The sequence below is a fragment of the Bubalus kerabau genome, chromosome 8 (assembly GCF_029407905.1).
Source record: "Bubalus kerabau isolate K-KA32 ecotype Philippines breed swamp buffalo chromosome 8, PCC_UOA_SB_1v2, whole genome shotgun sequence".
Taxonomy (NCBI): Eukaryota; Metazoa; Chordata; class Mammalia; order Artiodactyla; family Bovidae; genus Bubalus; species Bubalus kerabau.
Window position 1 is genome coordinate 79,470,082 of NC_073631.1, and position 15,760 is coordinate 79,485,841.

Consider the following 15,760-nt stretch of genomic DNA (forward strand, 5'->3'; position numbering starts at 1 on the left):
CCCATGGACTGTAGCCCACCAGGCTCCTCTGTCCATGAGGATTCTCCAGGCAGGAATACTGGAGTGGGTTGCCATGCCCTCCTCCAGGGGATCTTCCCAACACAGAGATCGAACCCAGGTCTCCCACATTGCAGGCAGATTCTTTACCAGCTGAGCCACAAGGGAAGCCCAAGAATACTGGAGTGGGTAGCTTATCCCTTCTTCAGCAGATCTTCCCAGCCCAGGAATCGAATCAGGGTCTCCTGCATTGCAGGCAGATTCTTTACCAGCTGAGCTATCAGGGAAGCCCATCATAGGACTTGGACAGAGATTTTTCAGCAGCAAAGGGGAGCAGTAACTTGTCACATCTGTATTACCATTATAGGAGAGGAGAGGAAGAGAAAGGCACTTGGGTGCTCCATGCACATGCCCACCTCTACCTGCAGCCCCAGAAGACCCCTGATGTCTGATGCTTTCCTTGATGTATGCAGATGCTCTGCCCTGGCAAGGTGTGCCCTGGATTATTGTGGTAGTCTGGTCTTCTCAGCAGGGCATTTGGTCACTAAATTGAGTCCTTACCCAGTAACAAAAGGTAATGTGCAAAGTGGAAAGGTCTCGGCAGACATCAGCATCAGCCAATCCTAGACTAGCTTCAGCCCTATCACTCACTGGCCCGGGAGTCCTGCACCACCTCACTTTGCTGAAGCTCAAGTTCCTCATCTATAAAGTAGAGGTGACAGTGCTCATGGATATCAAGGGTGTGATGATATTAAACAGAATCAAGTGACCTCTCCTGACTGGGCTTGAACGTTGGCCTCACATATCAGGCCTTAATCCCATTTGGCTTCACCGTCTTCTGTAGGAAGACAAAACTGGTCCTTAAGAGACACAACAGTGGGAGTGAGTGCACTCACCAGACAGCTGTTGGCCACACCAGCCCACACACAGGGGCGCTTGGACCCTGACAAGGGTGGGCTGGCAGCAGTGGGCCTTGGCTCATTCAGACAAACAAGCACCAGCTCATGGGGACCCAGTCTGCAGCACTCGACACAGACAGAGGATTTTCTTATCCTTTGGGGTCCACAAGGGCTCAGTGGGCAGGGAGGCCTGACACCAACACCCAAGAAAACCAGCAAAGACCAGAAGGAGAGAGAGTGCATGGGTCCTTCAAACCATCATTTCCTACCTGACACTTTTGTCAAGTATTACTCCCAGACAGGAAACACTGCTATTCTAAGTACCTTTAAAGGCAATGCATGATTTAATATAATAAATTACATTTTAACAGAATCTTTAAAAACAAATTAGCAAACTTTAGAGTGTCCAGGGAAAGTTGGTTCATTCCAAGGGCTCGGTTTCCTCACCTATAAAATGGGAATAACCATCTCTACCTCCTGGGGCTGCCAAGAGATGAACAGAGTAAAAGGAACACCCACCCCAGAGCCCAGCACGAACTAGAACAATGCTCAGTTATTAACCTGATACAGGCAAATTCCCAGTCCAATGGCCACTGCCCAAGTCTGGCTAAGGGACAGAGTTCCCATGCTCTCCAGCCAATACAGGAAACAGAAGGTGAAGAAATGAGAAATAGCAACTGTGAAATGCATGACCAGAGAAGCCCACCCACACCCCTTATGGGAACTGCTTCCCTGCTGGGCAAGTGCTCACCTGGGCTCCTGACCCACACCTGCTCCCTCCTTCCCTAAAATTAGGGTCCTCTGCTCACCTCTGCCATCACCGCTTCCTCCTCCATCACCTCCACCTTCACCATCACCTCCCACCTCTACCACTACCTCCACCATCATCACCCTCCTCTGCCATTACCTCCTCCTCCTCCACCTTCTCACACCTCCTCCATCACTTCCCACCTACAACATCATCTCCACCTCCACCATCTCCCACCTCCTCCATCACTTCCCCCCTCCCCGATCACCCCTCCCACACCTCCATCACCTCCCACCTCAGCTCCCATCACAGGGCCAAACCAGTGCCAGCTCTACCTCACATTGTCATGCCGCTGGATGTAAATCTTGTGGAAAATCCTCTCAGGGGGCTTCAGGAAGTCCTCCTTCATCTCCATGGCAACATTCCGAGGCAGGAGGCTCATGAGCAGCCGCTCCTGGACAGAAGAGACAGGCTCGTGTGACACAGCAGCTCCTCCCTGTGATTCCTGGACATGCCCAATCCAGTGACCTTGGTGCCAAGGAGCTGCCCTCCACGAGGGGCCCCAGAGCCTCCTCACACACAGCCAGCACGTGGTTCAGCCCCATGGACCCTGCCCAGCCCCAGAGCCTTGGTGGGTTGTGCCCAGGCCTGGCCTGTCACTGCACAGGTAACTTGTTCCCAGAGCACTGGGCAAGCTTGCTGGGGCGAGCTCACCATGTGCCCCAGCTCCAATGAGTGGGAGTCACAGGGAGGAGACACCGCTGCCTCCAACCAGGCCTGTCCAGCCTCACTCCCCACACCACCACCCAACACAGCCTCAAGAGGGACCTCAAGGTGGGCTGCCCATGCCCATCGACAGACAGGAGCCCATGTTCCACAGAGATAAGCGACTTTGGATACAATGTGGCATATTCTCCTGGTCTTGTCTTCTGATCACTTCCAGATCTGCAGAAGTCAAAGGTTCTCCACCCCCAAGAGTATGGACCGAATGCCTGGGCTGATAAGCCACAGGAGCCATGCTGCCCCCAGGGGCTCTGTCACCCTTTCTGGACCTTGGTTTCCTTCTCCAATCCCCGTCTCTCCTCCTCATGATGGATCCTTCCCTGGCCTCAACCCCACCGGTCACACCGTGTCTGAGAAACCATGTTCTAGAAACCTGGGGTGAGACCCCCACTCCTCCTTTTGTCCCTTTCAGAGCCTCTCCCCAACCACACACACTCCACTTTGGAAAGAAAATAAAAGTGCAGAATTTAGATCCTGCCTGCAATCAAGTAACACCTCCTACTTACAAAGGTGGACGTGGAGCAGGGAGGGGGCAGTAGTCCCTCCCTCACTGTCTCTCCAGTAGCACCCCCCAACCTGGCTGGGACCACAGCCCCTGGCCCTCAGTCTGCTCAAGGGAGGAGGCTCAGAAGGGGTCATATGGATTTCTGGCATCTTCCACTTAGACCAGATGGCCAGGTGCAGTCCCAGGACCTGAGACCCTCGTAGACCCCAGGTCTACCCCGCAGTATGAGACCACATCCCTGCCTGGGAGCAGCTGCTCCCCCACATGACATCCTCTGGAGGGCAATCACAGCAGCAGCAGTGACAACAGCCACCAACCCTAAAAGCACTCCCACCTCCAGGAAATGGCCTCAGGGGCCTGGGGTAGGGGTGTGAAGGCTTCACCCCCTTGGCTCCAGATCGTAAAGTTATTTTAAGATGGGAGAATGTATCTGATGCATAGGAAGAGTCTCCCCAGGTGACACATCCCCACATACACTTCGGATGGAGGCCAGGCCCAGCCCCACCCGGCACCAGGTGGAGCTGAGTATGTGCACCCAGGAGAACCAGGCCTGGTCTATGTGGGGTGGGGGCCCCACTGTGGCCCCCACATGGCTCCAGGCTGGACAGACCCCCACACTCAGGAGGAACATCGCAAGAGCACAGCAGTTCATGACATTTTGTGACCAGCCACATGGGGAGAGGCCCCTCCAAGATGGAAGTGCCAGTCTAAGTGAGCATGTGAGAGCAGCCTCGGGGACAGAAAGTCCCAGTGCCCAGGGCGTGGGAGCTGGTGTGTGAACTGAGTGTAGACAGGACCTGATCATCCCTTCCTTAGCAGCGGGGCCTCTGGGGACGAGCCCGAGCACCACCCGTGGACAGGAGCCTCTGCAGGCGAGCCCGCGGTCCCAGAGAGTACTCGGCAGGGGGCTCACTCGGGCCACCATCAAAGGACCACCTGGAAGCTTCCAGATATTGTCACTGCCCTGAGGTGCAAGGTGGGAAAACAGAAGCAGCTGGACGACAAGGCAGGCCACCCTGGAAAGGCCCTGGGAACACGCAGAGCCCTCTCTGCTGCCCCACATCAGGGGTGTCTACAAGCCCAGGCCCCTCAGGCCACCTGCCAGTCTAGGGGCTCAGGGTGCACCCCAGAGCCCCATGCAGGGGGGTCTCAGGAAGAAGAGTCCCAGGGCCTGCAGGACAGCTGCCTGGCCTCCCATCCCGACTCTGCCTCCTCCAGGGCCATTAGTTAAGCTCTGTCTCAATCCCATCCTGTCTATCAGGGTGATAACCACACCAACCTCCTCAGCAGGGTGTTCCGAGAAAGGGACGAACGCCTCAGGCCCTCGCTGACCCACAGGGGTCCCTATCTTGTGTCACACGTCCCAGCACCTCCGATGACAGCTCTTCACGGCTTCGCTCTTCTGTCTCCTGCGTCTTTTAAATCTGTCACCTGCTCTCGGAAAAGCACTCGGGTGTCGCCCAAGTCAAATCAAGCAAGGGAAACTGTCCTCCCCGGTGCCCGCCTCACACCTTCCTTCACCGTCTCACAGCCCCAGAACCAACCGCTCTCCCTGAGCCTCCCCATCAGGGTCCTGCTGAGGAAAGCCCTCCCCTCTCTCGGTCTCTCCATCACCTCAGCTGTCCTGCACGACTTGGAGTTAGAACCAGGAAACTGGGGCAGCCACCAGGAGGGAAGGACTGAAAAAGCAGAGGGACACTGACTAGTCCGGGACTTCAAGAGGAAATCAGGAGGCAGGTGTGGAGGGTTAGGCCAGGTGCTACTGCAGCCCAGGGGCGCACACCCAGCGCAGCGTGGGGTGCCGAGACAGATGGCTGGGTGAGCACTGTCCCAGGATCCCTTCTCCACCACTAGCACCACAAACTAGCCCCTCATTCTCATCAGGGGACTTGAAAACCTGGAATGAAAGCTCTATTGTCCAGCCTCTTGTTCAACTAGATGTGGCCAAGGAGATAGGAGCTGAAGGGTCAAGTGGAAATTTCTGGAATATTCCCTAAAGGCAGTTTGTTCTTCTTCCCTCCTCCTGTTGCTGGGGATACAGTCATGATGGCTGGATCTGTACCAACCGTCTTAGTTCAGGAGGAGGAAAGCTACACGCTACCAATGGCACACCATTTAACTAGATGGAGACTGGGTTGTGAGGATTGCGTGGGTCAGATCTGCATCACTGGCCATAAAGTGCCGGGCCTGCAATACGTATGTAAGAGAAAAAGAGTTATCTCACTGCATAAGCCACTGTCATATGAAGTTCCTAACAGCAGGCTATATTTCTGACCAAGGGCTCAGCATTAACTCCATCCACAAGATTAGTGATAGTGCCTGAAGCCAACACACATTAATAATCAAGACTTGAAAGTACACAACCTCGCCCACAGGGAGCAAAGCAGCCAGCCATCTGAAAAGATCAAGCTCCCGTCCCTGATTAAAAACAAAAAGCAGCAAACAACTTAGCTGGCTGACATCATAAAGATTATACCTGAAATCCACATCCAATTCCAAACCCAGCCCTCAAGCCTCAGGCAGCAATAAACATTACATTAGAAGCAGACAGCTACATGATGAGTTCTAACTAGTGAAATAAGATACGAAGCCAGAAATCAAAGGGACAAATTTATAAATATGAATCATACAAAATATCCCAGCATTCTATGAAGGCTATATAAAAACCTCAATTTTATCTTGATTATCAAAATGTGACTTAATATATTAACCTTAATAAACATTAGATATTTAAACAACAATTATGAAGACTGTTTCTGAAAAGATGGAAAAGCACTTTTCCCTATTCCCCCACTAAGTACACAAAAAGTCCTGGACATTACATATAAAACAGTCATCTGAAGGCTCTGAAAGGCAGAGCGAAGGAGGCAGAAACCTCTGTGCGAGGGATGGCCTGCAGGTGAGGGCCTGGACTTTCTTTTTGCCTTACATACCCCAGGCTGGGTGCTGGAAGGTGGGTGCCCCAGAAATGTCAACAGGCACAGCAGTAAGCCCCAACAAATTCGACCCTCTCTGACTAAAAGATCAGGACAGGGGTAGCCTCAGGAGATGGAAACTGCTATACAATAATTGTCCCACTCCAGGCAAACCACTCCAAAAAATCAGTAAAGCTCCATCCTCCCCAGGCTGGGGTGCCAGAGAAGCCATGCAGGGAACTCTGCCTGTGCTCGCCACCAGCTGGTAACACCCAGTGCACCCCACCAACCCTGCTCCACTGCATCAGCAGAGCCAAGGGCTTTCCTGCTCCTCCAAGTCAGAAGCCAGAACTCTCTCCTGCACAGCAGTAAGGAGGTACCCCCACCACTATAAATCCCAACAGAGGCTCAGTATGGAACCTCGACTTGTACCTCAAGAAGGATGTATTGAGGTGGTGGTCTCCACTTTCCCCTACCAAATGAAGTCATAGAAATAAGTTCAAAGAAGACACAGAGTCTCACACACAATACCCCAGTTGTCCAGGTTCCAATCAGAAATCACTCATCATACAAAGAACCAAAACAATCTCAACAAATGAACAAAGGTTATCAACAGACTCCAACACCAAATGACAATAATCAGAATAACTAACAAGATTTTAAAGCCGTTATCCTAAGAATGATTCAATGAACAACTACAAATATGTTTGCAAAAGTGAAAAAACAGAAACTCTCAGCAAAGAAATAAAAGATACAAAATAATAAAATAAACAAACAAAACAAAAAAAAAAAACAAAAAAATTAAAAAAGAATCAAATGGAAATTTTAAAACTAAAAAAAAAAAAAAAAACCTGAAATAAGAAGCTCAACAAATGGGAACATTAGAATGGAGGGGACCAAGGAAAGTTTAGTGAACTTGAAGACAGAACAGTAGAAATTGACCAAACTGAAAAACAGAGAAAATAGACTGGAAAAATAACAGAAGAGTAGAAACAACCCAGACATCCATCAATAGACGAATGGGTAAACAGTGTGGTCCATCCACACAGTAGAATACTACTCAGCCATAACAAGGCATGAAGCACTGACCAACGCTACAACACAGACACACCTTGAGAACAATATGCAAAGTGAAAGAAGCCAGACACAAAAGGAAACATATGTATGATTCCATTGATAAGAAACTTCCTGAGCAGGCAAAACCATAGAGACAGAACACAGATTAACAGTGTCTAGAATAAGGAGTGACCACTAACGGGTACAGCTTTCTTTTTGGGGTGATTGAAAATTTTCAAAAAACAGATTATTATAATGGTTACACACCCAAAATATCAGAAAAGTCATTAGTTGTTTTGAACTTTAAATTGAACTTAATAGTATGTAAACTGGAGAAGGCAATGGCAACCCACTCCAGTACTCTTGCCTGGAAAATCCCATGGACGGAGGGTCCGGGTGGGCTGCAGTCCATGGGGTCGCTAGGAATCGGACACGACTGAGCGACTTCACTTTCACTTTTCACTTTCATGCATTGGAGAAGGAAATAGCAACCCACTCCAGTGTTCTTGCCTGGAGAATCCCAGGGATGGCCGAGCCTGGTGGGCTGCCATCTTTGGGGTCGCATAGAGTCAGACACGACTGAAGCGACTTAGCAGCAGCAGCAGCAGCAGCAGCAGTATGTAAACTATAGATCAATAGGTTTTTTTAATTAAAAATAAATAACATCTATGGTGGTTTCTAAAGGTGCTGTGAATGAGCCAGATCTGTTTAAAAATCCATCCTATATCACTTTAAAAGAAATTTGCTTTCTCTTGATAGATTTCTTCACACAATGGGAAATCAAAATTGTCAAAGTTTCATTTATCTTGTTAGAATGACAAACTGAGTATACACTTTGCAAACAATTGCATGCAATTCTGGAATTATAACCTAATAATGGCATTTGAGGCATGTTAGGGACTTTGGAGTGGTGGCCGCTGCAGTCAGGGCAAGGACACTGATCTCAGGGGTCAGACCTTGCAAGCCCAGGCTTCTTGGCCGGGCTGTGGGGAGCAGTAGGGAAGAGGCCCCAAGGAGCTAAGGGGTGACCTTCAGAGGCCTCTCACTCCCTTCCCTATGCTCCCCAGCTCTGACAGGCTCAGACCTCAGGGTTAGACCCCAGTGGGGAGCTGTGATCACATGAGGCCCCCAAGTGGTCTCTGTCTGCTCCCTACCCCCACTCAGTGAAGCAGGTTGTCCAACTCTGCCCCAGCTCTCTCCACGCTGAAGGATGACAAAGCCGCAGCTTACCAATCTGCCTGGCCTGACTGGAATACCCCACTGGGTGCCCCACCCCACCCCCCATTTTCTGAGTGAAAGCCACCTACTGCTCCCCATCTCCCAGCCTCCACCTGGCAAACTCCTACATAACCTTCAAAGCCCCAATCAAATATTTCTATATTTCTTCCAAGGCACACCCCTCCCCCATGTAGCATGCTTCTCAGACCCCCCCATCCTCCAGTTGGGCCTCCCCACAGGAGCCAACTGCTGCTGTCTCCCATGCAGTCCCACATTTGGCTGAGACCAGGTTCCCTCCATCCCAGGGTCCCTGGAGCCATAGGCCAAGCATTCAGATGTGCTGGGTCAAGGATGACCACCCCCCACAGAAATTCCAGCTGGGCCTCTCCCAACCCACTTGGCACCAAGAGGCAAAAGGCCTCAGGGCAGATACCAGTCATGAATGCAGGACTAGGGGGGCAGAAGCTGCTCCCCTATGCATCTGTCTGACCTGCATTTCTGAGATTCTGGAATTCTGGCTCCGTCCTCCAAAATCATGAGCAAGGTTACTCTGCACTCTCACAAGGAGTTTCTGTCCTATGGATGATCAGCTTGGAACAACGTTTTCCTCAGAAGTTTCTATGACTCAGCTGTAGAACCACTGGGGTCTGATGATGACTTTGGGGCAAGCTTTTCATTACTGAGTCAATCGTTTTAATGACCATAGGATGTTTCAGGCTTTCTTTTTCTTCTAGAATCAATTTTAGTAACTAACACCTTTCTGGGAATTTGTCCATTTTGTCTAAGTTTTCAAATATTCTGGCAAAAAAAAATTTAAAAACCTCTAAGTATTTCCCTCTTATCTATTTTTAACCCAGCTTTATCTCTGTGGCTTGTGTATTCCCGTCCCCAATCATCTTGTGTCTGCTCTTTCTTCTTGGTCAGTCTCTCTAAGGCTTTTCTGTTTCAAAGAACCAACTTTTGTCTGAAACTGAAAGAGACCTATTAAAAAGACCCTTTCACAGCCCTTTGGAATATTTTAACCCAAAACCTCTGTGTGAGCCTTTTCAATGGCTGAGGAGATGTGGGCTATAAAAGGAGAAAGTGGGCCACGGCTGGTTTGGGGGGATTCTGGGCTGTGGCCTCTGCTGTCCTCACTGAGTCACTAGCTACTTTGTGACTCGCCTTATTATCCTTCCCACATCATTTAAATTCTTCAAGCCAGCCCCAGTTCTCAGATTTATAAAACAGAACAAGGTTCTTACATGTTCAGCTATGGACACAGAGGCCTAAAATGAAAGATCTAAGAACCTAGAGGAAAGAACCCTTTCAGATCAAGCTCATTCATCTGTTCTGCCAAGACCCTGTGGGACAGGACAGAGTTGGGCAGCTCTGTGCAGGGGCCACTGTCTGTTCTGATTCTGGGGGCGGGGGGGGGGGGTCACTTAAGCATATACAAGTCTCTCTTATAGGAGTCAGCCTCGGGGACACTGACAACTCAAGTAGCTACTTCAAAGCACAGCAGAGAACCTTCCAGAACGAGAGTGTGCCCCCTGTCCATCCTCTCCAGCCCCTCTGCTCCTGAGGGCTGCACTGAGGGGAACTGACCACTTCAAACATTCCAACTGGTGAAAACGACAGAGGAGGCCTTGCTCTGGGAGACTTGTCTGGGGAGACCATGCCTGCCCACATGTGCAGGGAGGAGGGCAGGAGATAAACACAAACTCAGATTTTGTAGACAAAGCAGATGGATTTCCTTTCAAAACAGCAACTGCAGGGCTAATTAGTTCTAAACAGTGTAGGAGGGGAGGGGATGTTCCTGATTACTGGAGCAATTATCACCTTCTTCTCAGGGTTGCCTTAAAAATCAGTGATTACAGGCATGGAATGCCCACGGGTCCTTCCTGGTTGAGAGCAGGTGAGTGGTGAGAGCTCACGGTGGCATCCTTCCCTACGACAGTCAGAGGCTCTCCCCAAGGGCTGTGATGAAGTGCACCCTGAAACCTGCACAACTAAATCACTTTGCTAGAACTATTTATAACACAGTATTGTAAACCAGTATGTGCACTTAGTCGCTAAGTCGTGTCCAGCTCTTTGCGACCCTAAGGACTGTAGCCTGCCAGGTTCCTGTGTCCACAGAATTCTCCAGGCAAGAATACTGCAGTGGGTTGCCATTTCCTTCTCCAGTGGATCTTCCTAGACTAGGGATCGAACCCATGTCTCCTGAATTAGCTGGCGATTCTTTATCACTGAGCCACCAGGGAAGCCCCTATAAACCAACTACACGTCAATAAAAAGTAACAGATCAACATGGGCAAGAACAATGTTGGCGGCAGATTTGTGCAGAGTGGGCACATCCCAGGGAGAAGACATCTCCTGGGGCTCAGGAGAAACATCTGCTTCAAGCCACAAAGCACAACCTTCTTCTCCCTGCCTCTCAAAGCCTCCAACCTCCATCCTCTCAAATCCTCCAGGAGGATACTCACCCTGGAAGAGAGGAAAGAACAACCCACCAACTTCTAGAGTATCTGCCCCCGACCTGCCTCCAAGTCCTGCCTCCACACTGACCCCCCAAAACCTGCATCTGACCCACTGTCTGACCTGCTTGAACACATCAGAGGCCCCACGTCACATGCACATGGTCACATGTTCATGCACGTCCTTCCACAAAGTGCAAAGCCCAGCCTCCCTCTCCAGCTCGGCCTCTGCGCTCAAGCTCCTCCCCAACTCAGCCTCGTTCAAGGACGCCATTCCCACCCCTCCAGCCCCAGTGCAGTGTCACCCCACCTCCTGCAGAGGCTGATAGGGGCATACCTGACGTCACACAGGGGTCACTCTGGAGCCAGATACCCCAGTGGCCCCTCCAGAACTGGGGTGCACCCCCAGCATGGCCTCCACAAAACTGGGCTGCACCCACCAACATCCCCCCACATCACCCTGGGTGCCGCCTGATGGGGTCAGGGCCTGGAGAAGACTCTAGAAGCAGCTATGGAACTGGACTGTCTGTGACTTGAGCTGAGACATGAAAACACAGATGACAACCCCGTATGGTTGGGGCACCCCTCACCTGCAACTCAGCGGGCTGCGGTTTTCACACTGACACAGAGGCATGAGTTGAGCAGAGGTGGCTGGCCACCTGCAGGCTCCCCTGGCCCAGCCAGGCGGTCCCCAGGCAGGCTTTGATGTATCGAGTGCCTACGGGTGCTTGAGAGCCCCGAAGGGGTGCCTGAGCCCCATGTGAGCTCGAGGGTTTCCCTTCTGCCACCCAAAGAAACAAGGCTCCCTGAGCTAAAAACAGTCAGGCAAACCAGAGGCAGGGAGTAACCTGAGTGCCAGGTACAAGGCTGCCCAGGGAGACAGCTGTCCTATGATACCACCCGCTGGTTCCAATCAGAAACACAGAACCAGTCAGGATGCTGCCTCGCCTCCTCGCAGGACCAGCCAGGGGAACTCATGGGGATGACCCATCCTCACTCACTTCCACATTCCGTGTGCTCAGCTCTGCAGCAATAGATGAAACCACCAAGGAAGATGACTGATACATTGGAAAACATGAAAGATTGAGTTTTTACACAAAGAAAAGCAGAGCTAGAGGAACAGGCTTGGGCAACACAGGGATCCCTTCAGATGAAGCACCAGCGTTTCTCTAGTGAGAGGCTCATTCAAACCCACAGGAAAGTCAGAGCATGAGCAGGCAAAGGATTAGAACACGCACTCCACACAGAAATACAAATGGTAAGCACATGTGGAGAAGCGGCCACGGCTAGTAACCAGCATCTGAATAAACGGGAGGAACCACGTTCTAACAGGAAGCGGGGAAAAGGGGAGGGAGGGAAAAAGTGCGTCACGAGCAACAGTGGGAATACACACCAGAACCCCGAATGCTGGGCCCACCCCACCCACGGGACTGGGCAGGCCTGAGAATCTCTATATCTGACAGGCTCCCTGTGAAGCTGGCTCTGTTGGCCCCAGGACCCCACTCAACCACTGCTCCCCAGAGCCCAGTGTAACTAATTATTACTTATAAAGATAAAATGAAGCACAACACGTTTTGGAAAATGCCCAGGACCCAGAGAGAGAAAGAACATCCCATTCGCACTCCTGAGGATATAACCAAAGATATTTCAAGTCTATATGAATAAAGATGCTTATGAAAAAGAAACATTTTTAAGTATCTAAATGTCAGATGCCAGACACGCACACAGGAAGCAGCAGCTGTTTTCCATTACCTTTAGAGCACCGGCTGGATACACCTATGGGAAATAAGTCAAAATGCAGAAATAAAAGTGTGTATACACCAAAATGACAATGACATGGGGAGAGAATGTGCATAAGGACAAAGACTTGAAAATACTGAGCGTTCAGCTGGGTTGACAGGACTGGGTGACATTTACCATTTTGTAGATTTCCTGCTTAAGAACATCAGGCCTGCTATTAGAACTCAGACGTGTCTCTGAGCCTCCACCAATCTGGGTTTCCTCAGCTGTAGGACTGAGAAAATAAACCCTTGCTCTCAGAGCTGCAGAGAAGTGACATATGAACAGCAGCAGAGGCTGGGCTCGCAACTGCTCCATAAGAGCAAGAGAGGTTGCTCAGCCACTATGTTCCCAGGGCAGGAATGTGGGCATACGGGGAGAAACACATTTGCAGAACCCACATGTGTGGCCAGCATCCTCACCATTGACAGGCAGGACCCACCCGAGAGACAGAGGGTGCATCAAGCATTTAAACATATTTTAAGGGTGGACACTAGGTAATCTGTAGGAAAGGTGGCAAGAGTAAGAAAAGAAATGAAGACAAAATCAGAGAAAGTAAGTCCATAATTCTAAAAAATACATGCACCCCAGCGTTCACTGCAACACTGTTTCCAACAGCCAAGACAAGGAAGCAACCTAAGTGTCCACAGACAGATGAATGGATAAAGAGGATGTGCTATACTTACACAATGGAATATTACTCAGCAATAAAAAGAGAATGAAATAATACCATATGTAGCAACATGGATGGACCTAGAGATTATCATCCTAAGCAAAGTCAGACAGAGAAAGGCAAATATCAAATGATACAGCTTATATGTGGAATCTTAAAAACAAATGATACAAATGAACTTAAAAACAGACTCACAGACACAGAAAACAAGCATATGGTTACCAAAGGGGAAAGGGGGGGATGCATAAATTAGGAGTCTGGGATTAACATATATACACTAGTATATATAAAATAGATAACCAACATGGACCTACTTTACAGCACAGGGAACTCTATTCTGTAATAATTCTAAGTGAAAAGAATTTTTTGAAAAAAAAAAATGTATAACTGAATCAGTCTGCTATATACCTGAAACTAACAGAACATTATAAATCAACTGTACTGCAATAAAGACAAATAACTTTTTAAAATTAGAAAATGTGGGAAAGGAAAACATTTGAAAGGAGATGGAGAAGAGGGAAAACAGAGGGGATGCAAGGAAGATTCAGATTCATCCACACAAGAATGGCCCCCACATCAATCTTTCCAGCACTTCAGCAGATGTATTTAAGGGGAGAGAACTCTGAAGACTCACTTTTGGGATCTCTTGGATGTGATGAAGGTAAGGACACCAAGTTCAAGGCCCTCTAAGCAACAAAGACTCCCCATTGGTGCTAATGATGCTGGTCTGGAAAAATACATTCCTTATACTTGAGCATGCACAAGTATACACGTGTATGCACAAATATACACACATCTACATGCGCACATACACACAAATGCACACATATCCACAGCCATACACACATGGACACATGAACACAGACATACAGGCATGCACACAAGATCCACATGAATGCAAATCCACATACGTGGATATACCCACACACTAACATGAGCACATATGCACCTATATACATTTGCACACATGCCCCACATATCTAATACATGTGTACAGAAATACAAATCCACACATGTGCACACAAAACACACACGTGCACATCACACGTGGGCACATTTCCTCACAGACAAGTAGCTCCCACACCCATACACCACTCACAGACAAAGCCACCCACGGATCTACACATGATCTAAATATACATAAGCCATCTACTTCTTTTACTGTAAATACTAGGCATCATTACAATACCTATAAATGGAAATATGTACATTTTTAAATGTACAGTCAGAACTTCATGCCTTATATTTACCACAATAATAGCATCTCATTTATAAACCCATCCCATCCACCCCACCCCAGGAAAACAAGCCTCTGCACTTTCATAAACCCAGGAGTCTGGGGGCTCCTAGCTGAAGGCCTCGTCCAGAGTGCTCAGAGCAGCCTGGTGGTCCCAGGACAGCAGCAGAGGAAACATCACTGTGGAAGTGAGCCCAGGACATGCAGCTGACAGTGGCTGGGGCGGGGGGAACCCAGCCCGGCTCCCTCCAAGCCTTTAGATCACAGGGTACAGTGCTCTGCGGCCTCAGCCAAGCTCAGCTGTGGGGCTGCGATGGTGACCCCCACTTCCTAACAACTCAGCTCTTCCAGAGGCACCAAGCCCAGCTCTACTCTACCTCCACTTAAGGCCTGCAAATGCCCCCGGGCATCTCCTCCATAGTCCTGTACCACATATCACCAGCAGGTATTTTGAGGGGACAGATGGCAGTTCTTCTGCCTTCACTTCCACAGTGCCCCCAACAACTGTCCTCTCTTCCCCAACAGGCCGAGGGAGCTGGCCCACGGAGGCACAGGGACTAGTGGGGGCCTGAGACCCCTATCCAACTCTCAGATGAGTCAGTCTGGCCCCACCCCCAGAGCCCTCGGTGTAGAAGACTGTGAGGCTCCATCCCCTGACCCCAGGCCCCCCACGCCCCTCTGGGTGAGGCCCTGGGCACTGACCTGCTTCTCATTCTCGTCCTCCAGCCTCAGCCGGTCCTCAATGCAGTTCCGGGCCTGCAGGAAGGCCTTCCTCTGGGCGCGCTCAGCCAGGATCCTCACGAAGACGCCATACATGTTCACACCGAGGAAGAGCAGAGCGTTGGCACCCAGCTGGGGGGAGAGAACAATGCAGAGGACTGCACCAGGGGCCTGGCTCAGCAGAGGCTCCTCCACATCCCCCAACCACCAGCCCACGAAATGACCACGCCAGCCAGACCCACGCGCCAAGCCAGCCTCATGTGGCCACAAGCCAGGCCTCATCCCGCACCCTCTGAGGGGTCATCTGTGCTATAAGCTTCATGTAATTGAATAGTGGGCAAGGATGCAAGGTGCATCCCCCAAAATTCACGTGGAAGTCCTGACCCGCAATCCCCCAGAGAGGGGCTATACTTGGAGACAGGGTCTTTCAAGAGGTAATCAAGAGAAAGTGAAGCCATTGGGGCGGCCCTAATCCAACACGAGGGGCCTCCCTGGTGGCTCAGTGGTAAAGAATCCGCCTTCAACGCAGGAGACACACATTCGATCCCTGGGTCGGGAAGATCCCCAAGAGGAGGGAATGGCAGCCCACTGCAGTATTCTTCTCTGAGAATCCCATGGACGGAGGAGCCCGGCAGGCTACATGGGGTCGCAAAGAGTCGGACACAACTTAGTGACTAAGCAGTATCCAGAACAATCCCACATGACTGGTGTCCCTGTAAGAGGAGATGAGGACACAGACACACACAGATGGACGGCTGCCCGAGGACATGGAGA

General features: G+C 50.2%; 1 protein-coding gene across 1 annotated transcript in view; it reads right to left on the bottom strand.

The window, feature by feature from the left end:
* ADCY1 (adenylate cyclase 1) overlaps positions 1–15,760 on the bottom strand; it is a 105,206-nt gene that overhangs the window by 75,355 nt on the left and 14,091 nt on the right. Inside the window, exons 2-3 of the mRNA XM_055590662.1 lie at positions 14,969–15,118; positions 1,980–2,098 (exon numbers count right to left, since the gene is read on the bottom strand). Of these exons, the coding sequence (XP_055446637.1) occupies positions 1,980–2,098; positions 14,969–15,118 (269 nt within the window). The remainder of the gene's footprint in view (positions 1–1,979; positions 2,099–14,968; positions 15,119–15,760) is intronic.